General features: G+C 40.3%; 1 protein-coding gene across 1 annotated transcript in view; it reads left to right on the forward strand.

The window, feature by feature from the left end:
- Tnfaip8l3 (TNF alpha induced protein 8 like 3) overlaps positions 1–12,348 on the forward strand; it is a 45,243-nt gene extending 32,895 nt beyond the window's left edge. The window contains exon 2 of the mRNA XM_028783631.1: positions 10,300–12,348. Within this exon, the coding sequence (XP_028639464.1) occupies positions 10,300–10,862 (563 nt within the window). The 3' untranslated portion in view covers positions 10,863–12,348. The remainder of the gene's footprint in view (positions 1–10,299) is intronic.
- Positions 12,349–23,041: the final 10,693 nt, after the last annotated feature.

A 23,041-nucleotide genomic window follows, 5' to 3' on the forward strand; every position in this document is an offset into this window, starting at 1 on the left:
ATTAACAGAAGTTATGAACCAAATGGACTTAACAGACATCTATAGAACATTTCATCCTAAAACAAAAGAATATACCTTTTTCTCAGCACCTCATGGTACCTTCTCCAAAATAGACCATATAATTGGTCACAAAACAAGCCTCTACAGATACAAAAAGATTGAAATAATCCCTTGCATCTTATCAGATCACCACGGACTAAGACTGGTCTTTAATAATGACAAAAACAATGGAAAACCCACGTACACATGGAAACTGAACAACTCTCTACTCAATGATGACTTGGTCAAGGAAGAAATAAAGAAAGAAATAAAAGACTTTTTAGAATTCAATGAAAATGAGGACACATCATACCAAAACTTGTGGGACTCCATGAAGGCAGTGCTAAGAGGAAAGCTCATAGCTCTAAGTGCCTACAAAAAGAAACTGGAAAGAGCACACACTAACAAGTTGACTGCACAACTAAAAGCTCTAGAACAAAAAGAAGCAAATACACCCAGGAGGAGTAGAAGGCAGGAAATAATCAAACTCAGGGCTGAAATCAACCAAATAGAAACAGAAAGAACAATACAAAATATCAATAAAACCAGGAGTTGGTTCTTTGAGAAAATCAACAAGATAGATAAACCCTTAGCCAGATTAACCAGAGGGCACAGAGACAGTATCCAAATTAATAAAATCAGAACTGAAAAGGGAGACATAACAACAGAAACGGAAGAAATTAAAAAAATCATCAGATCCTACTACAAAGGCCTATACTCAACAAAACTGGAAAACCTGGATGAAATGGACAATTTCCTAGACAGATACCAGGTACCGAAGTTAAACCAGGAGCAGATAAACCATCTAAATAGTCCCATAACCCCTCAGGAAATAGCAGCAGTCATTAAAAGTCTCCCCACTAAAAAAAGCCCAGGACCAGATGGTTTTAGTGCTGAATTCTATCAGACCTTCAAGGAAGACCTAATACCAATTCTCTTCAAACTATTCCACAAAATAGAGACAGAAGGAACACTACCCAATTCGTTCTATGAAGCTACAATTACACTCATTCCCAAACCCCACAAGGACCCAACAAAGAAAGAGAACTTCAGACCAATCTCCCTTATGAACATCGATGCAAAAATACTCAATAAAATTCTAGCAAACCGAATCCAAGACCACATCAAAACAATCATCCATCATGATCAAGTAGGTTTTATCCCAGGAATGCAGGGATGGTTCAATATTCGGAAATCCATCAATGTAATCCACTATATAAACAAACTTAAAGAAAAAAACCACATGATCATCTCACTAGATGCTGAGAAAGCATTTGACAAAATTCAACATCCCTTCATGATAAAAGTCTTGGAAAGATCAGGAATTCAAGGCCCCTACCTAAACATAGTAAAAGCAATTTACAGCAAACCAGTAGCCAACATCAAGCTAAATGGAGAGAAACTTGAAGCAATCCCACTAAGATCAGGGACTAGACAAGGTTGCCCACTCTCCCCCTACCTATTCAATATAGTACTGGAAGTCTTAGCCAGAGCAATTAGACAGCAAAAAGAAGTCAAAGGGATACAAATAGGAAAGGAAGAAGTCAAAATATCGCTATTTGCAGATGATATGATAGTATACTTAAGTGACCCCCAAACTTCCACCAGAGAACTCCTAAACCTGATAAACAACTTCAGCAAAGTGGCTGGTTATAAAATCAACTCAAACAAATCAGTAGCCTTCCTCTACATGAAAGATAAACAGACTGAAAAAGAAATTAGGGAAATGACACCCTTCACAATAGTTGCAAATAATATAAAATACCTTGGTGTGAATCTAACCAAGCAAGTGAAAGACCTGTATGACAAGAACTTCAAGTCTCTGAAGAAAGAAATTGAAGAAGATCTCAGAAGATGGAAAGATCTCCCATGCTCATGGATTGGCAGGATTAATATAATAAAAATGGCCATCTTGCCAAAAGCAATCTACAGATTCAATGCAATCCCCATTAAAATCCCAACTCAATTCTTCACAGAGTTAGAAAAGGAAATTCTCAAATTCATATGGAATAACAAAAAACCCAGGATAGCGAAAACTATTCTCAACAATAAAAGAACTTCTGGAGGAATCACCATCCCTGACCTCAAGCTGTACTACAGAGCAATAGTGATAAAAACTACCTGGTATTGGTACAGAGACAGGCAGGAAGATCAATGGAATAGAATTGAAGACCCAGAAATGAACCCACACTCCTATGGTCACTTGATCTTTGACAAAGGAGCTAAAACTGTCCAGTGGAAAAAGGACAGCATTTTCAACAAATGGTGCTGGTTCAACTGGAAGACAACATGTAGAAGAATGAAAATTGATCCATTCTTATCCCCTTGTACAAAGCTCAAGTCTATGTGGATAAAGGACCTCCACATAAAACCAGATACACTGAAACTAATAGAAGAGAAGGTGGGGAAAAGCCTCGAATACTTGGGCACAGGGGAAAAGTTCCTGAACAGAACTCCAATGGCATATGCTCTAAGATCGAGAATTGACAAATGGGACTTCATAAAATTGCAAAGTTTCTGTAAGGCAAAGGACACTGTCAATAGGACAAAACGACAACCAACAAATTGGGAAAAGATCTTTACCAATCCTTCATCTGATAGAGGGCTAATATCCAATATATACAAAGAACTCAAGAAATTAGACTCCAGACAACCAAATTACCCTATTAAAAAATGGGGTATAGAGCTTAACAAAGAATTTTCAACGGAAGAAACTCGAATGGCCGAGAAGCATCTAAAGAAATGTTCAGCATCCTTAGTCGTCAGGGAAATGCAAATCAAGGAGCTTTCTTTAGTTACTCTTCTATGTCTGTGAAGAGACACCATGACCAAATCAACCTACAAAAGAAGGCATTTAATTGGAGACTTGCTTACAGTTTCAGAGGTGAGTCCATGGCAGGTAGTATAGTGGCAGAGGCCAGGAGCTGAGAGCTCATATCTCATACACTGGCAGCAAGCAGGGATAGGGGAGGGAAAGAGAGACAAAGATAGAGACAGAGACAAAGGAGACAGAGACAGAGACTGACTTGGAAAAGCATGAGGTTTTGAAACCTCAAAGGCATTCCCCAGTGGTCTCCTTCAATTAAGCCACACCTCCTAATCTTTTCCCAGAACACTTCTACCAATTGGGGATCAAGTATCCAAATATATGAGCCTATAGGGGCCCTTCTTATTCAAATAACCTCAGGCACTAAGGCCATTCCCTGAAGGAAGGTGTACAAAAACAAATGCTGCAGGCTCTGTCTGGAGTCTTGTGAACTTGGCCTCTGGAACTCTGCTATTGACTAGCTACTGAACCTCAGTTTCTTATTTATGAGCTGGAGCACACAAGCCTTCTCTTACATGTCTATGAGGATCAAATGCATGGTCCACTTGGCCTCAGGTACAGAATTGTGGGTTGAGTTACAGATTGCTCAATGTAGGTTGGTTGTTGGCTGGGGTGGGTTAGAAAAGATGAGATAGTAAGCTGAAAACTTGTACAACTGTCTCTGCCAAAATCTCTTCATTTCACCTAAATAAACAAAACAACCCCTCCCAAAAAGAAGATGAAAACTTTGGTCTTCATAGTGACCATCATAAAATACTGCTTTCCTGGTGTGATGATTTGGAATCCACTTCTGCAGTAATGAGCCTACTTTCATGCTTTTACTGTTGTGAGTTGTGTGCATGCTTCCTCAGCACCCTGGATGTTTAGCATAGCTCAGACAGCTCCACAGCTCACGAATCCCCCCACCCTGTCTTTGGATTAATTAATGGTAGGCATAAGCAGCTACCATGGGCAAATCCAAACTCTGCCTGCTCACAAGCTTGTGAGAGGAACTACAGCTGAGATTTTAGAGGCTCCTGAGTGCCAGCTGAAGTTTCAGGGCCCCTGAGTGTCAGCTGAAAGCTGGAGCACTGGCTAAAGGACAAAGGAGGTGAAAGCTGCTGACACAGCACTCTTCGCTCTGTGAATATAGCCTCATAATTTAGTCTTTTCTTATGTTGCCATTCACCCTATCGCTGAGATCTGCTGTTCCTCCCTGGCATCATCTTAAAAACATCCATTGTCTTGGTGGGGGATTAGGGATGGTTAGGTGATGGTCTACAAAAGAGATAGGGAATCCCAAGATGGATCCAGCATAGCTCCAGGGAGAATAGACATTCTTCTTTAGCAGGACAAACGTCTGCATTTTGAAGAAAGAGCCAGCTTATCCTTCAGGGTTGCTAACTGTCTGTTACAGAAGACCATGTTCTCATTCTTGTTAGAAAACAACAGGGGTCATACGAAAAACATGGGGAGCTAGGGGTCAGATATGTGAGATTTGAGGTGCCCTGTTACTTAAGCCAGTTTGACTTTATCCCCATCTTCATGCCAATGCCCACAAGTGCCTGGGACTCAGGGCTGAGTTCATCTTCTCCCTACACTGGCTTTTCTAGTTTCAGCTGGTGACATTTCAGTGTCCTCCTACCCCACCCGGTCTCTCAGGCTACAAGAAACAGTACCATCTTTACTTTTCTCTCTCTCCAAAGCAATTGATGTGGTCACTTATCTGTCTAACACCCAAACAACAAAACCAAAACCAAAATCTATATAACTATCTACCTAATTACCATGGTTTGCCATTGCCTTTTGGAAATATCTCAAAACAAGTGACAACACTGAAATACAATCTACATTTAATTTTTGAAAAATTTATGGGCATTTTTCATTGTTAAGATATGCTAATATCTTAGTATCTATACACTTCAGACTTATTTCAAGGTCACATCAATCCTACTGCCTCAGCCTCTCAGTGCTAAAATTACTATTGTGTACCATCATGCCTGGCTTTATGGCTAATTTCTTATAAGATCATGCTAGATCTTTGCTTTTACCTTAAAAAATATGTCAGTGGAAGAGATCTTGCCAAGAGTAGGACAGTCATTGACTCTGCCATCTTTTCTTTGCTTATACATGTTTGCATGCAAAGAACATAGGCCCTAGACTTTGGTTTTGTGTCTTGCAGACCGAACTCACTGTGGAGGAAGTTAACGTTCAGAGTCGTTTGTGAGCCTGTCCTGCCCAGAATGCCTTGAAGTTCTCTCTTCCTTGGACTGAGACATGAATGACTGGCAGCTCCTTGGCCTGAGCCTTACCTTCTCTGTGGCCTTGGCCTTACCACTTTCCTTGCAGATTCCCAGCCTTGACAGATGGTCTCACCAAACAACATCCATTGCTTCCATCTGGGTACCATGCCCACTTCTAACTTCTACTTAACATTTTGTAGATAATTCTCCTTCCTGCTGTCATCTTGAACCGTCAATAGAAACGAAGTTTGCTGTTTGCTTGCTGTTGCAAATAACTCTCTGTTGCAAAGTTTTAATATGTCTCTCTGTATTTAATATGCAAGTTTCCCACTCACCTTTTAAGGAAGTGACAAAGGTAGAGAGTCAGAGTCCTGTGAGGAAGAGGACAGAAGAGTTGTGCTCTGACCCTTGCACCCTCACATCCTGGTGGTGTGCACTTTCCTGGGCTCTGGTGACAGCTCGGTGTCTGATGCCTTTTATAACCATTCTTTACTTTGTCTATGATGAAGTTTATTACCTTATTCCCACTAGGCTTGTCTGCCTCATTCGAGCCCACTCATCAAGCTTGGTAAGACGCCCCTGCTGTCTGTCACTACAACTATGACATTTAGCCATCTGGGAGAGCTTCGTGTTTTATAGAAATTAGGAAGCATAACTTGTGTGCTGGCTGAACACTAATTTTAAAGCAGCCACTCACTGTGGCCCCAGGCCTTTTTCATGCACTGAGGTGTTCACTTGGAGCATCTCTGGTGTTCTCTCTATAGATTACCACTGTCAGACTATAGTCAGAAATCCTGAGGAGTCATAAATTACTCCTTACCCTTCATGGCTAGATACTGGGAACTTTTGTTCAGAAATAATTAAGGAAAACATCCTAACCAACAGCACTTTCTGAAGGCTTGCATGTAGGAATAAAAACTAAAGTGCCAACACCTAGTCTGGGTGTTTGGTGTTTCCCACTAGCTACAGTGAAGGTTACTTTTCAAATCAGCTTACCCCTGGCCTTGGTTTCTGTGATGGTTTGTATATGCTTGCCCCAGGGAGTGGCACTATGTGGAGGTGTGGCCTTGTTGGAGTAGGTGTGTCACTATGGGCACGGGCTTTAATACCTGTCCTAGCTACCTGGAAGCCAGTATTCTGCTAGCAGCCTTCAGATGAAGATGTAGAACTCTCAGCTCTGCCTGTACCATGCCTGCCCAGACAGTGCCACTTACCTACCTTAATGAACTGAACCTCTGAACTTGTGAGCCAACCCCAATTAAATGTTGTTCTTTATAAGAGTTGCCTTGGTCATGGTGCCTGTTCACAGCAGTAAAACTCTAACTAAGACAGTTCCCAAACTTAACTCATGTTCTTCCTTCAAGCCAACAGTCTCTTCCTGGTATTTTACCAATGTGGTTCCTCTATAGACTGCTAATACAGATGTATGGATAGGAAAAGTCCAGGATTTTCATGTGGAAAAGTATCTCTGAATATGACTGTACCTTCGGGGTCCACACTCTCTTAAATTGTTACTAACATTGTGTATTCCCTCCCACATATATCTCTGTAAAAATATTCTGTTGATCAGGTTGTCTTGATTTTACTTCTATTAATCCTGTCCACTGTTTCCAATAATGCATAACACAGGATGAGTTTGACATATTTATATGTATTTGTGTGTGTGCCTAGTAAGTTTGTGGCTGGGTGACTAAACAGAACCTCGGGGTCATCGTTCCTTCAGGACTTCTGAAAACCTTGACAATACCTGATATGGTGGAGCAGCAAGAGCCTTTGTTCCCAGGACATCGATTGGGATGGATTGTATGTGGCATTTGTGTTGGGGCACATTCATAATCTCTTAGAATGCAAAAATCTGTGGTCCTGTGGGAATGAATCTACTTGGTGATGTGGGAGTTTTTGTTTTGTTTTTTTCCTTAAAGGTTTCCTGGTAGTTTCGATGGTCCAAACATTCAGCTTCTTCTGCTCAAAGCTCATAATCTTTAAATCTTTGTAGATGTTCATCTTTCAACTCTCTTGAGTTCTGAAAGTAGAAGTTTATAAATCTGGTTTATTTGCAGATAAGTAATTTTTATTTGAGATGGTCAGAAGCGTTAGAGAAACCACCTAGGAGCTTGGTATCATGGTAAAAATGCAAGATCTCATTCTACCCACCTAATTTAATTTAATGCCACCATAACAGTTCACCATCAACGTAGAGGCTTAAGCTACTAATAGTTTGTCTTCATGTTTTTGGAACTCAGAAATCTGAAGTAGGTTCACGGGGTAGTTTGGGAAGAATGCTTCATCTTGAATTTTAGCTTCCACGGGCCACCCAGATTCTTTGGCTCCCGTTCTCATCCTTCATCTGCAAAGCTAGCAGACATGTCAAACACACACACACACACACACACACAAACACACACACACACACCACCTTCCATTCTCATACTCTTTTTCTCTTGTTCCCTTCTAACCCCATCTTTCCCTTACAGGAACATGTCATTTCATGGGCCTTGGATAGAACAATATAATCCCTTCCCTTCAAGACCCAACTTAACCACATCTGTTTTGTCATGTAAGATAGCATTGGTTCCATGCGCTGGTACAAGGACATCATGGTGGGATCAGGAATTCTTTCTGCCAATCATCTCCTCCTTCTCTTGGAATTGATAGAACACCTTAATGTATTTATTAAGCCTCACAGAAAATAATCCATTTCATTTTGTGTAAGAGCCAGTGTTCTTCAAATTTATTTAATTAAGAGACTCTTTTTTTCTTCACAATGCACATTTTTTGTCTTAAAAAAACAGATTTATTCTATTTTAAATTGTCTGTCCATCTGTCTGTCTGCATGTGTATATATGCTCATGAGTACAGTACCTACAAGGGCTAGAAGAGACCATCCTCTGGAGACAGAGTTACACAGTTGTGAGCTGCCTGGTTTGAGTCATGGAAACTGAACTCAGGTCCTCTGCAAGAGCAGTCATACTGTGCTGTTAACTGCTGAGCCATGTCTAAGCCTGATTTCTTGTCTTATTTTGAAGCTACTCAACAGCTGATCTCAAACTTTGCTCCTTCTCCTCCTCCTCAGCACAAACATGCATCATCTACCCGGCTCAGAGAGTTTTGAAAGAACTGACTTCCAGACACAGATTCTGTTTCAGATTTCTATACATCCTCTCTGTGCAGAGTTTATACAATTTTTTTTCACCTGGGAAGATATATGAAGCCAAGCCATGGTGATCTTCCTTCTTTCCATTGTTCAGTCACAGTGTTTCCTCCTAGGAAGAACTTTAGAGGAATCTTTAGCTCTGGGATGAGACCCTTCCCAGACAAAATGCCAATCTGAAATTCACATTGATGACATGACTTTTAGTCAAAGTACCTTAACCCACTATTCCACATGCCATTTAGAAATGTGTTTCTAATAAAACTTTTATTTTTAAAAGATTAATAAATATCCAGCCCAGGCTAGTCTTGGTATGAGTACTATGTCTGCTTAAGGAAAATTATCAATCCTTGGGTATTTATTGTCACAAGAATCTTCCTTAAAGTTCAACTTACCTACACACTTTAGTTGTAGATAATTATGATGGGCTAATCAAGTGTCTTTAAACATTGAGAACCTACATGAAATTAAAATTCTGTGGGTGAGCCAAGTATAATGGTCCATTCCTATAATCCCAGTACCAAAGAGGTAGATGCATGAGTATTGAAAGACCAAAGCCAGCCTGAGCTACACAGACCATTTGTAGACTTTGTAGAGTATTTCAACAAATTCAGGATAGGCTTCTGCAGACATAGTATTATAAGTTTAAAAAACAAAAACCACATATGCTCTCCTTTATTTACGGTGTGGATAAGAACAAAATAAGTTGACTGTGGTTTTCCTAGGTTTCATTCAGTGATGTGCTAGTCATACAAGGCATGTTTGACTTGTCATCTGTTATTATTTCTATTTTCCACGCAGTACTATTTTATGCCCTCAAGAACTGTAGTGTCCTGGGCATAGTGATACATGTCTGTAATCCCAACTCTTGGGAGACAGAGGCAGAAGGATCTTAAGTTCAAGTCTAACTTGTACTACATAAGAAGTTCCTGGCCAACCTGAGCTACATAGTTGAAACCCTGTGTCTTTGTGATTGTGTGTGTGTTGCACTGTGGACCATGCCCAGCGTCTTGTGCTTGCTAAGGAAATGTTTTCCCACTAAGCTAAGTCCCCACCCCCTGTGAGACTCTCATCTTAAAATAAAAATAAACAATTAAATAAGTAAATAAATAGTAAGCAAGTAAGCATTGGTTAGTAAATTTCTTAACAGAGTTCTTTTGACTTTCTCTCCAATTTCTGATGTCTATTGTGTAATTTGTTGTACACACAGGTAATGACAACCACAACATAACAGCTGCCTGACTATAACATACCACAATTTCCAAGATCTTAAAAGTGAAAATAATATATCTTAGACTCAATAAAACATAGATCGTGAGATTTGTTTTTTAAAAAGTAGTGTCATGATCAACTGTCCCTATGTCTCTGGTAATGAAATTAACTACATTCTGGTCACTATGCAATAATTCTCTCATATACGTTGCAAAACTGAATAGTTTCCATGGTACCCGCAGCTGTTGGGAAATCTTTAGTAAGTAGTCAAGTCAGAGAAGCTGTATGCATGGAGTAGGTCTAAAATTGTACAATTTGGTCTGGATAAGAGGAAGACCCTGCCAGAGAGGGATGAACATGTCTTCTATTTAAAGTCCTCAGGATGAACGGGCATATGTGAAGAGGGCAGAGCAGCTGGTGGTTTTGCATTGTTGGTGTCCATTTCCCCACTCTTTCCTTACACTTTCAAGAACAGTGGTGAGGGCTGTTGAGAGTTGTTCAGTTATTTTAAAGGTGTTAACCAAACTTGATGAACTGAGTTTAATCCTTGGGATCCACATGGTAGAAGGAAAGAGCTGACTCCCACAAACTGTCCTGTGACCACAACACACGTGTCCACACATGTGGACAGCATCAATAAATAAATAAGTGCAATTTAAAGTTAATAAAAACATTGGTGACCAGGATATGGTGACCCTTGAAAGTATCTGGGGTACAATTTAGTTAGGGTAGTTGTGGATATAGGCATAAGTTTTTGCTCTAAGGATTAAGTTCAACTTAATATGTTTTATTTGGGGGAAAAAAGGGGTAACAATTCTCATATTCCTGCATGTATCTCTTTACCATAGGTCCTCATGTGTTTAGTTCTAAGAGTCTCGCCCTTCAAGCCCAGAAGAAGATCCTGAGCAAGATAGCCAGCAAAACTGTGGCCAACATGCTGATTGATGACACCAGCAGTGAGATCTTTGATGAGCTGTACAAAGTCACAGAAGAACACACCCACAACAAGAAGGAGGCCCACAAGATCATGAAGGATGCAATCAAAGTGGCAATCAAAATTGGTATTCTCTACCGGAACAAACAGTTCAGTCAAGAGGAGGTTGTAATTGTGGAGAAACTCCGCAAGAAACTGAACCAGACTGCCATGACCATGGTCAGCTTCTATGAAGTAGAGTATACCTTTGATACGAATGTGCTCTCTAAGCTTCTGCATGAGTGCAAGGACCTCATACATGAACTGGTACAGCGACATTTGACACCCAGAACCCATGGACGCATAAACCATGTCTTCAACCATTTTGCTGATGTGGAATTCCTTTCCACTCTCTATGGTCCACATGGAAACTGCAGGCCCAATCTCAAGAGGATTTGCGAAGGAATCAATAAATTGTTAGATGACAAGATCCTCTGAACAGCTTCTCCTCTTGTGGACGTTGCTGCTTTGAAGTTAGAATATTCAGCCTCGTCCAGTGAGAATCAAGCAGCAACCCTTGTTCAAGATGTTCTTATGTCTTCTTTATCACTCTGAGGCTGATTCTAACCCAGACTTGGGTGTCTTTACTCCCTGGGCACAGGCAAGAGCTCTCATGTCCAAATGAACTGTGTTTTCAAAGAATAGTAGACTATTCACAGCAGGAAGGCTGCTTTGCTTACTACCATCCTGAGCTCAGTTCATCTCAAAGTGGAAGGTGACCTAGATTAGGATACAGAAGACATGGATGTGGATTCCAGCCCTGCTGCTGTTAAGTAGATCTTCTGTGTTCTGGAACTTGATGCTTCCTGACTACCTCACAGGGCTGTGGTGAGGACTGAGCAGGATATCTCACATTCACAGTTTTGTGAAACAGTGACCAATGACTGTATATAATTAATTAATGTGGCATAATTGTTCATCATTAGTGGGTTTGTTTGTTGCCAGTTGTCATAGCATATTTAGTAATCACAGCACCAGAGAGGCTGGGCTATAAGAATTATGATTGGGGTGGGGGGTAGTCTGGACTGCAGAGTGAGGTTCAGACAAACCTGGCCTATACAGTAAACTTTCAGGAAAGAATTAAAAGAAAAGGAAGAAAGAGTCCCTTGCCTCCTTTAAGAGAAATGGGAGTCAAGATGGCACTGTTCTCTTTATTCTGCATGTGGATTGAAGACATTTGTTCAAGGTTGAAGGCTGCAGCGATGACTCTCAGCTTAGGAAGAGCAATGCTTTCATTATTTCCTGGTTCTCTCTGGTTTCTCAGACTCTCCAGTTTCATCTCCAGCTACATCTGCCTAGCAGCCACCTACATCACAGGCTGCGCTGACTCACTCACATGTCTCCCCCTCTCCTCTCCTCTTACACAGACATGCTCTGTTTGGATGACTAGCTTTAATTTCCTTAATAAGATGATAAATTCTGTCTTGTAGGGGGGTGGAGGTTCTGCCCTTCAATTTTATTTATACTCTATCTGTAATCATTTTAAGTATTTGTTGTGGTATAAAGCTTCAGTAGATGTATATATTGTATTATCAAATCAGTGTAATTAGCAAATCTATCACAAATATTTATTTTTCTTCTGGAAGGAATTTTCAGAATCCCTCCCTAGAGCTATTTAGTAATATGTAGCACATTATTGTTGTTAGGTATAACTATCCTATTATGAAGCAGAACAGTATGATTTTCCTATGTAAATGTGTCTCTCAATCCCTTCCCGTCTCTTTCCCTCTCCACTTCTAACTCTGTAATAACTGATGCTCTACCTTTTATTTCTTAGATATCAACTTCTGAATTATTTCTTGTTTGTGAAATACAAAGAGTTTGTTCAATGTCTGTCTTATTTCACTTGACATAAAGTTTTGTTATTTTATCCACATTGCTTCAAATGTCAGAATTTTTTTTACAATAAAAAAAAAACCATTCCATTCTGTTCAAATGTCACTTTTTCTTCTGCTGCGCATCTGCTGATGGATGCTTTAAGTCTGTGTCTTAGCTATTGCAAATATTGCTGTAATAAATACGGGAAGTCTCTGTATCTGTTTTCAACATGATAATTTCGTTTACTCAGCATATAGAGCTAGAAATGTAGTCTCTGGGTTAGGTGGTAGTTTTATCTTTTACTTCATAGTAAACAACTACTCTTTTTTCTGCAGTGGCTATTCTGCTATGTATCTACAGCAACATTATATAAAATTTCCATTTCCTCCACACTCCTATCAATATGTCTTTTTTATATTATCATTGAATCCTCAGAGAAGTAAAACCTCACTTTGATTTCCATGTGTACTTTCCTAATAATGATTTTAATAATTTTTACAAATATTTTGGCTATCAATCTGCCTCTTTTTGAGAAATTTCTCTTCTTGTCTTTTCCCTTTTTAAATTTGGATTGTGTTTTAATATGCTATTGAGATCTTTCATTATGTTAATAGCAATATGTTATTAGAGTTAGTGACTATGTATTCTGTAGATGGAAGAACCAGTGAAGCAGAGCTGCCCAGGCCAAGATCTGAGTCAATTCCAGATGTGAGACCTTGAGCTACAGGATTTAATTTCCACTGTTAAACTTTGGTTTTGCTTTGATTTATTGTATCTGTCCCTGGTTCTTAGACCCTCTTGTAATAAGAAATATATAACTTGTCTGTGATTTTAAAGGAGCTGGAACTTTGGAATTTTAGAGAGACTTTAAAAAGAGACTGAATTTTTAAACACTGTGTGACTTCAAAAGTTATATCATATCTTATATTGTGACATTGATATTAGTATGAGATATTGGGATAAACAAAAAAGGAAAGGTTATGCATTAATAATAATGTTTTATCAATGCCTAGCATGACAAGGGGTCCACTGACTTGGTTGAATATTTGTCAACTTGGCATAGGCTAGAATTTTCTGGGAAGAGGGATATCTATTGAGAAGACACATATATCCGATTATAGGCAAATGTCTATGGCATTTTCTTGATCAGTGATTGATGTGAAAGGGTCTAGCTTGCTGGAAATGGTTCCACCCCTGGGTGGGTGATCCAAGACTGTGAAAGGAATCAGGCTGAGCAAAGCAAGGGGACCAAGCCAGTAAGCAGCATCCATCCATGGCCTCTACTTTAGTTCCTGCCTTCAGGCTCCTACTGTGAGTTTGTGCCCTTAATTCCCTTCATAGAGGACATTAGTCTGTGAAGAGACATAAACCCTTCCCTTATTGAGTTGCTTTTGGCCAAGATTTTTTATCATTGCAAGTAGAAAGCAAACCAAGAAATAAGAGAGAGAGTCCTTTAAGTAAATCCTGAGTACAACTTGAAGTCTGGGATGGCGTCCTTCCAGCCATCCTTTCACTGTTTAGGGTTTTGATTGTTATGGTTCTTTTGTATTTTTATATAACATTCAAGGCTTTTTTTTCTATGTTATATTTAAATCCTGCTACTTTTCTGAATGTGTTAATCAGGTGTGGGATATTTCTTGTGAACTCTTCAGGGTCTTTTGTGTATAGAATCATATCTACAAATAAGGATACTTTGACTGCTTCTTTGTATCTTCTCTATTGCCTTCACGTGTCTTATGGAGCTAGACAAGACTTCCAGCAGTATAGTAACAAGGATGGTAAGAAGGTGAGCATACTTGATTTGTTTCTAATTTCTAAAAAAATGCCTTCAGTTTCTCTTTGGCCCCTTCTTCCTTCCTTCATAAGTCTTGAATATTGGTAAGATTAAACAAAATTAAGAAGAGCCTATTAACTTTAACTTAATTTGGTTTTTCAGCTTAGCTGTAACTAATGTAGAAAGTTGGGAACAGCAAGTTCACCTGTTGCAAGTTAATTTAAATAAGCCTCAAAACATTACAAACTTTCAAGTACCACCAGGTACTCGCAAAAACAAGAGATCCAAGGTTAGAACCATTTTTTTAAAAATACATAAGAAGAGGTACCAAGGACATGAAGTGCTGACCACTTAGAACGGGACTTTTCCTTTATCTACTGCTGAACTCTGTGGTTTCCTACAAGAGACTCTGTGAGACTAAGGGTAGATCTGTGAGCAGAGGGATCAATGCCAACTGCCTGGTACTGGAGACACTTAAAGGCTATGACAAAGCTGGTCCATAAATATTAGAACAAGTACAAACTAGATTCAGCTGCTGCTGCTGAAGAAGTGTTGCTATGGTGATACTGGAGCAAACAACACAATTTCCTCCCCCACTCAAGCCGTGCAAACAAACTTCCAAACTGTGGAGTCCAACAGGAAACCTGACAATGCAGAAATGTGGTCTGGAGTTCTAGCCCCAGAATCACACAACAAATATTGAAGAGTGGCCTTGGAACTCAAAACTACTGAATTGAATGTCGTAGACACCTAGGTATATAAAGTCACTTTAAATAATTAATAAATGGAAGAGAACTATGGATAGTTAACTAATATAAATAAAGTTAAAAGTTGAGCTTCATGTATTGTGTTCTGAGTTACTCTGTGTATTATTCATGATTCTATAGGATCAAGAAAATTTCCCCTTTTGATCTTGGTCTTTAGTAAACATATTAATAAATCAGGGTACACATTTTTATCTATGGTAATGTTACTTTTGTTAAAGTTATCAACATAATTTTGCTTCTTATAAGTAAATGAATAAAAATGAAAGTAAATAAGAATTTGATTGAATGAAAGTAGGTAGATTATGAAATTTGAAATAGCTGCCATGTTATAAGTCTCCAATATAGCCACAAAACTACCTCAAGACTCAGTAGGGGGAGAAAAGCTTATGGGATTCAAACTTTTCAAATTTATGAACATAATTTATTTTTTTCTTTAAAATATCTAGGAAAGAAGTATTACAGGAAGACAGAAAAACAGAACTTATAAAAAGGAGGAGTCCAGGTACATTTCCAATCACATATATCACTGATTAGATAGAACAATAAGTGAAGCATTTCATTCACTGCCACAGACATCACACACACACACACACACACACACACAGTAACTACAGCGGAGTTTTAACAAAGGTTGAACAAAGGCTGGAAAGATTCAAGACCATGGTGTGGTGAACAGAGGCAGTCCTCTGTGAGTATGTATTGTTGACAGGGGTACAGCCATGTCCTGGACTCCAATTCCTAAGACCCATGAGAATGGCAAAGCCTTTCCCTGGTCTCTGTTTAGATTTTGAAGGTATATGAAACAAATGTCAACCACAGCTTCCTCCTCCTGGAATAGTGTGAAACTATTCCCCTACAGAACCTCTGTACTGGGATTAGTGAACTCGGCCTCCTCTTTCAGCTGTATGCAATAAACCTGCCTTGTTCAGCTGTATATAATAAAACCTGCTAGAGTTCTGGCCTGCTCTTGGTGCATCTCCATCCCAGCACAGGCCCACTCAGTCTTAGCTTTTCTGTATGTGCATCTGTTGTTTCTTCCCCATGACCTAGTTAGGTTAATCCCTAAGCTGGGAAGGTCATGGCAAATGGACCCAAAGCAAGGTCACCTGACTATGGGAGATTTCTACACTTTCTCAGTTTTTAGAAAGGAATACGGGTGCCTCTCATTTCTGAGACTGGGATGGCTTTAGCCAAAGTGGAAGTGGATGTGACCCCTACTGGGCTATTTGACAGCTGTAGGACACTTTAGAATAGTTGTATTTGGGACAATCTACTTCCAGGATTCTAAACCATACTGTGGTTTGAAAATCAATCTCAAAGGGGTGCTAAAGAAATGTTGGGTAGGGCTGGAGAGATGGCTCAGTGGTTAAGAACACTGACTGTTTCCAGAGGTCCTGAGTTCAATTCCCAGCAACCACATGGTGGCTCACAACCATCTGTAATGGGATCTGATGCCCTCTTCTAGTGTGTCTGAAGACAGCTACAGTATACTCATATATAAAATAAATAAATAAAATCTTTTTTAAAAAAAAAAGAAATGTTGGGTAAAAAGACAAAAGTAATTATCATCCCATATTCAGGAGATCAACAACATCAGCTCTGCCAACAGCCCACGGCCTGGCAATGCTCTTTGGCTAGTCACCCTGCCCAGCTTGATTCTCATTTTCCATCATTCAGGACGTTACATTTTGCATCCACTCATGGTTTATTTTTGCCATGGTAACACAGTTTCAGCCCTTTCCTTTGGCTAAACTGTCTTTATGGACACCCCTGGCAATGACTTGCTGCCTACACTCTCCCTTGGGTTCTACAGAACAATACATTCTGCATTTCAGCTCAACAAGCAGAACTCTTGCAGTCAGCATGACTTTAGAGATGTCTGCTTTCCCCATCAATATTTACAATGACAGCTCCTATGTAACAGGAGTAAAGCAAGCTTTGGAGGCAGCCAATATTGGTTGAACCTCAGATCAAGAGTTATACCATCGTCAGGTGTGGTCCTGCATTCTGCCTTGCTGTTTGGGTGTGGGACCACAGCTTGAGCAGGTGAAATGGGAGAGTCGCTAGGTTGAATTTACCCTATGAAGCCATCAAGTGCTGAGCTTGTGGGAAGCGCCAAGGTATGGTTCAGAGGGTGGAAAAATGCAACCCAGCCTGAGAGTCTCAGCCCAAGTAAGAAACAGCACAGGCTGAGGCTGGAAGCTGGGGTTCCCAAGTTCTCTAGCATCCAGTCACCACTGGAAACCTCACAGAGTCGGGAACTAAGGGGGCCCACAGGCTGAGGAGAACCAGCCAAGGGCTGGGAATCGGAAACTCTGCCTCAAGAAAGAAGAAGAAAGAGGGGGAGGAGGAGGAGGGGAAAAGGAGGAGGAGGAGGGGAAAAGGGGAGAGGAGGAAGAGGGGGAGGAGGGGGAATAGGGGGAGGGGGAAGATCGGGAGGAGGAAGAGGGAAGAAGAGGAAGTAAGGAAGAAAGAATAAAAGAAAGGAAGGAAGGAAGGAAAGAAGGAGTTATACCATCTTTCCCATAGGACCCAAGAACTCTTGTGTGGCCACCAGAGTCCTTACTGTGCTGGCCATATTCAGTCACACTCACATCTCCCCAGGCCATTGGCTGAAGGTAATGCACAAGCTGATGCAGGAAGCACTGCTATACTGTTCTGCTATCTGTCTTGATAAAAGCCCATGAGAGTCATGAACTGTAATATCGAAACACTGCCTCTTTCTGAAAGGAATTTGCTGTTTCCCAAGAACAAGCTGGGCAGATAATTAAGCAATGCACCCACCGTTTCCCTTTTCAGTCTGTCAGGCATGATGGCATTAATCCCAGAGGATTACTTCCCAATGCTCTTTGGCAGACAGAGGTTACTCATGTCTCCCCTTTGGGAGAGCACAATTTGTGCTCATTTCTACTGATACTTATTCTCATTTAGTTTATGGCTCTGCCCACCTGGAGGAAGCTGTAAAATGTATTGTTGCTCATTACTTTGCTCCATTGGCTGTCATGAGCCATCCACAGCACCCCAAGACAGACAATATCTTATATATCTTCTGCATATGAAGATGTTTGTGCCCTGTGGGGAAAATTAGAGGGCTGCAGCGGTGGAATCCCAAGGGGTTTCCACACTGTGGGGTGGTCCCACATGTAGGAGGAATGTCTATGGTTCCAGCGGCTGAGGGCTTTGCTGAGGCCGGCCCCAATGACACGGGGAAGTCCTTGGTTCCAAAAAGGTTTATTGTCATGGCGGATAGTGGATGGATTTGGATGTATGCCCCCGTAAAACTCAGGGCAGTCCGAGTTATATAGGGAGTGAGAAAGGGGAAGGATCTGGGGAGGATTGGGGGAGGATCTGGGGAGGCATGCTTAATTTGCTCCACCCTCTGGCCTTCATTAGTATGTAAATCCCTAGAGCCCGAGGCCTCTAGTCACGCCCTCTACCTGTGCACTTTGGCAGGGGCTGTAATGGCTGGCCTACGTGACTGAGTTTTAAAGAGACTAGACTGCTTTTCAGGATCCTGGGTTCTTGGGGCGTGCTGAACTCCTGCCGGTTCTCATGCAGAGTCTCGGGGTTCTAGGCAACTGCCCAGCCATGACCCAGAATATCCTTATTCAGTCCCACAGTGCCCAACATAAAATAGCTCACAACGTGGACATTCTTGAGCACATGCACAAAGGGCCTTAGAATACTGTGGTAGATCCAGAGAGACATCAACTGGGACTGTTGATTACATTCTTTACAACTGAAGATCCAAAGAAAATATACTTTTTATAGCCATACATAAAAATAAAATAGTTCAATCCTCTGTCACAAGATTCATTCTGAAAGTAAGGGGCAATGCTTATGAACTATTTTAGCATCTCTCAGCTCTGCCATTTCACTGCCACACAAATCTATATTGTGATGTACAACTGATGAAACGACAGCTGAAAGTGAAAGGCATTTGTATTGTATGAAAGTTGTTGAGGGTACAGATGACGTGGAAGCAGTGTTACAAGTTTACAGATGATGCTGAATTGAGTAAGATAATAATTGGCAATAAGGAGATCACTGAATTCATACACAGAGCTTCAGCCACTTAATCACTGTGCTGGGCTAAGATGATAACTACACCTGGACACAAATCAATGCAAATGGTCCCCTGAACAAAGCACTTAAGAAAGGCATGTATACTGAATAGAGTCCACAATAGGCTGTCAAAAGTAATTCTAACATTGGGTCACAGAGTTGAGGCACCAAAATTCTAATTATAAAATTAAAAGGACTCTTGTAGGGAAGCAAGCTTCTTGCTGATGACAAATGTATTGTCTTGAAAGACTCAGCTGGGCTTGGAAATGAAACATAATGTCTTGGTTTGTAAGAATAAGTGCCTACTATTCCTCTTTATTAAATCCTCATGAATCAAACACCCAGATTTATTGTGGTAATAAATTCTAATAGCACTTGGGAGGCAGAGGCAGGCAGATATCTGAGTTTGAGAGTTCGAGGCTAGCCTGGTCTACAGAGTGAGCTCCAGGACAGCCAGGACTACACAGAAAAACCCTGTCTCAAAAAACCAAAAACAAAACAAACAAACAAACAAAAAGTTTATAGTGAAATTAGCTATATAGTTAGAGGGAGTGTTAGGTTTAGGATTAGAGCTAGAGTCAGGTTATGGTTAGATGTAGGTTAGGGTTGGGTTAAAAATTAGGTTTGGTGTTAAGTCCAGGGTTAGAGTCAATGCACAGGCGTGATGTATAGTGTCAAAAGCCAGCTTTGACATGTCAGGGTCTGAAGGGGAAATGTGGAGTCAGCAGAAAACATGGACACAGGAGACTTTTTGGTAGTTCAAATAGGTTCTAAGGTTCTCTAAACCTTATTTTCCCCCCACAGCTTATATCCCCCAGCAAAATCTCTCAAGCAGTATAAAAATTACAATGTGGTTACATTCTGTTTTTCTTTAAGTGAATGATTACAATGAGTATATGTAAAATGAAATAAAACCTAGCATGTTTCCCAGCACCCTCATATGGTTAAATATTTTACATATTGCAGGTGAAAAACAAATCATTCCCAAGCACCCACATATGTTTGTGTCTAAGCAACTTGTTACTAGACTAACCAAATGTAAGCAAGCATGGCATTCTTTCCAATCAGTTCTCTCTTACTGGCAGGCTACAATTTGCAGTTAAAAAGAAAGGATCAATCATTTTATTATTTATCTTAAAAAGTAACCTTATAAAGAATCTTAAAGGAAAAACAAGTTTCCTTTTATATAAAAAAAATCAGTCATTTTTACTTTAAATTCTCAGAGTGCACACCCACTCACCAACAATTTTTTTTATTAAATCATATCAGGAAGCCAAAGGCAAAATGAGTACAAAAAAATTAATCATCACCTAGATCACCAATTCAACTTAAGCAAGAAAGGCATGCTGTTCATCCTAGTCAGGATGCCGTTGTTCTTGTTCCATGACTTCAAAAAAATCCCTCACTCAATTATCAAGAGTTTGCCTTTCTGAACTTTAAATTTTTCACCAAGATTTCCTACATCAAATTCACAAACAAAAAAATCATAACTATACTATCAATCTATATCCCTAAATTATTTCTAAGGGTGGTAGTCCTTGTTAACAATCTACATCTCTAACTTCTTTCCAAGGTTGGTGGTTGAATCATTAATCTGCTCCAGCAGCAGTGCTTGAAAATGATCAGTCACTGTTGTTGTAAGTGCTAACAACACTCTACAGTGAGGGGCTGGAAAACCCCTTAGAGATTTCAAACAACCCACAGATTAGGAAGGATGTGAAGACTACTAGGGCAACTAGCAGAGAGATGCTCCGTGGCAGCATGAGGACTTCAGGACATGAAGCCCTCAGGGCTCTGCCTCTCTGAGGCACACCCATCATGGTGTTAACCAGTGGGCCACCTTCCATGAGTTCTAAAGCTGTTTGCCATTCCTCTTGCACCGGCCCCAGTAGTATAGCTTGATTAAAATTATGGTTAAGATCATAGATACAATGGGGTTAGGCTTAGGCTGTGGTTATGGTGACCATTAGGGTTAGGGTTTTGATTTGTGCTAGTATTAGGGTTTGTATTGTGTCAGTGTTTTCAGTTCTGTTGGATATTGGTTTAGGGTAAAGTTAGGTCTATGGTGTAGATTAATATTGGATCTGAACTTACAAATAGAGCTTTGTGAGAGTTGTGTTTAGATTTGGAGTAATGGTTAGGATCAGAACATAGGACTCGGTCTAGGGAAACTTGGTGGAGCATTAAGGAAAGGGGTACAATTAGCATTAGAAAATGATTTATGGGAGTTTTATCCAACCTAGTTTTAGTGTTGTGGCTAGATAAAGTATTAGTGGAAGGGTTTTGGATCTGGCCACAGATAGCTCTCTTACATTATCCCCAAAAGTTTAATGTTACAAGTTACCCACTTGTGAGTATGGTCCCTTAACTTTAGGGACAGTTGGAATAAACTTGGGAAGAAGTAGATTAATTTCCCAAGAATTATTGTTGATGGAGATAGCAAGGAAGAAATAAAAATTATAGCATATGTGAAAAAGGAGTTGTACCCATACATTTTATCTGCAATTACAGGAAAAGCATATAAGGAAATTAGGGGTGATATGGTAGATGCTTCCAGGGAAGTTGCGGGGCGCCGCCTCGCCGATAAGGAGAACTCCACGCTCAGGATTCTTCTGACAGCAATTTATTGTTACAGCTCTTTTAGATAGCAGTGTTACAGCTCTCTTAGATGGTAGTATTACAGCTCTCTTAGACGGTAGTGAGGCGAGGGACGCCAAGCCCCAAAAGCCAGTGGCTTATATAGAGCCTTAGGAGACGTGCCACACACTCATTGGCTCTTATGATATCGCCAAATTAGCATACTGGTTTTCGCGCCTTGCGAAGGCGCACATTCAAGCAAGGCTCACAAGAAGAACCAGGAAGCAGGAAACCGGCGCCATGTTGCAATGGCGGACGCGGCTCCTAACAGGAAGTTATTGAAAAATTTGAGGGTTTCATTTAATTATTATATTCTCTATTGATAGAAATGTAAAGTTTTCTTTAATTATTGTATATTGATAGAAATCTATGGTTTTTTTGTTATTGTTTGACTATATTGTACATAAGGCATTTATTGAAAATGTGACAGTTCTTATAATTATTTTTATTATGTATAGATTGTTAATGCTAGAGAAAAGGAAAATTCTTAAACAGAAAGGGGGATATGAGGTGGAAAGTTAAGAAAATCTGTTGTGTTGGATGGTGTTTTGCTGGGACAAAGACATGAAGGAGTGTTTTCCTGAAGTGGACACAAGTGAAAGGTATTTTGCTGAAGCAGACACAGGTGAAGGGATATTTCACTAAAACAAGCAAGTAAAAGGACACATGATGAAGGATTCTTTGCTGATAACACACATGTATTGGTCCACCTTACATTGCATAGTTGAGCTCCATTTGTTGGGACTCCATAAAGAGAAATGCACCAAAAATCTTCTGGTGGTGTGCTGCAGCTTCTTGCCACTTCTGTGGACTCAGGCTGATTGGCAGAGTGATGTCAGCTGAGGCAGACTCACATGGCACTTAGCTAAGACACTTATGTGCTGAGGAAAGACATGTGGGAGGCAAGACTCAGGGGCTTGCTGGTAGAGCTAGCTGTGCAACATTAGCTGTGCAACGCTTCTTGGTCTCGCATCTTTGCTGATCTTCACTTCATTGAGAGAACTTCTCCTGGTGTTCCCGATGCTCCTAATCCCTCCTGTTGACTGGTGCTGATTTGGCTGAGGTCTGGCTGTTTCTGCTAGGTCATGCCATCGCTGCTGCTATCCAGACACTACTGAACTGGACTTCTGGTATATCCGTGAAGTGTTTGTGAGTGGATCGAGCTGGCGCTGCTGACCTGTGAATTGAACTGCTGATTCCTAACAACACAGATGGGATGCGTGCCAAACACTTCTAAACAGGTCTACTTGCCCCATATCCTTTCTTTTCCACTACCTCTGGTGAGGGGTGGGCTAGAAAGGAGGTTGAAGTGTTTAAGAACTATCATTAAAAGTAGCCATGGAAAAATTAAAGTTACCATAGTTAGGTTTAGTTTTAGTGTTGAGAATAGATTTAGAATCATTGTAGTTATATGTACTGTTAGGGTTAAAATTAGGGCTACTTTAAGGATTATTTTTCTGATTAAGACTAGGTTAGAATCTATACAGGCTTAGGTGTAGAGCTTTGCTTAATATTATAGTTAATGTTGTGGTTAGGTAGGGCTAGTTTGGGGTTTT

This window comes from Grammomys surdaster, unplaced genomic scaffold (assembly GCF_004785775.1).
Source record: "Grammomys surdaster isolate TR1022 unplaced genomic scaffold, NIH_TR_1.0 1162, whole genome shotgun sequence".
Taxonomy (NCBI): Eukaryota; Metazoa; Chordata; class Mammalia; order Rodentia; family Muridae; genus Grammomys; species Grammomys surdaster.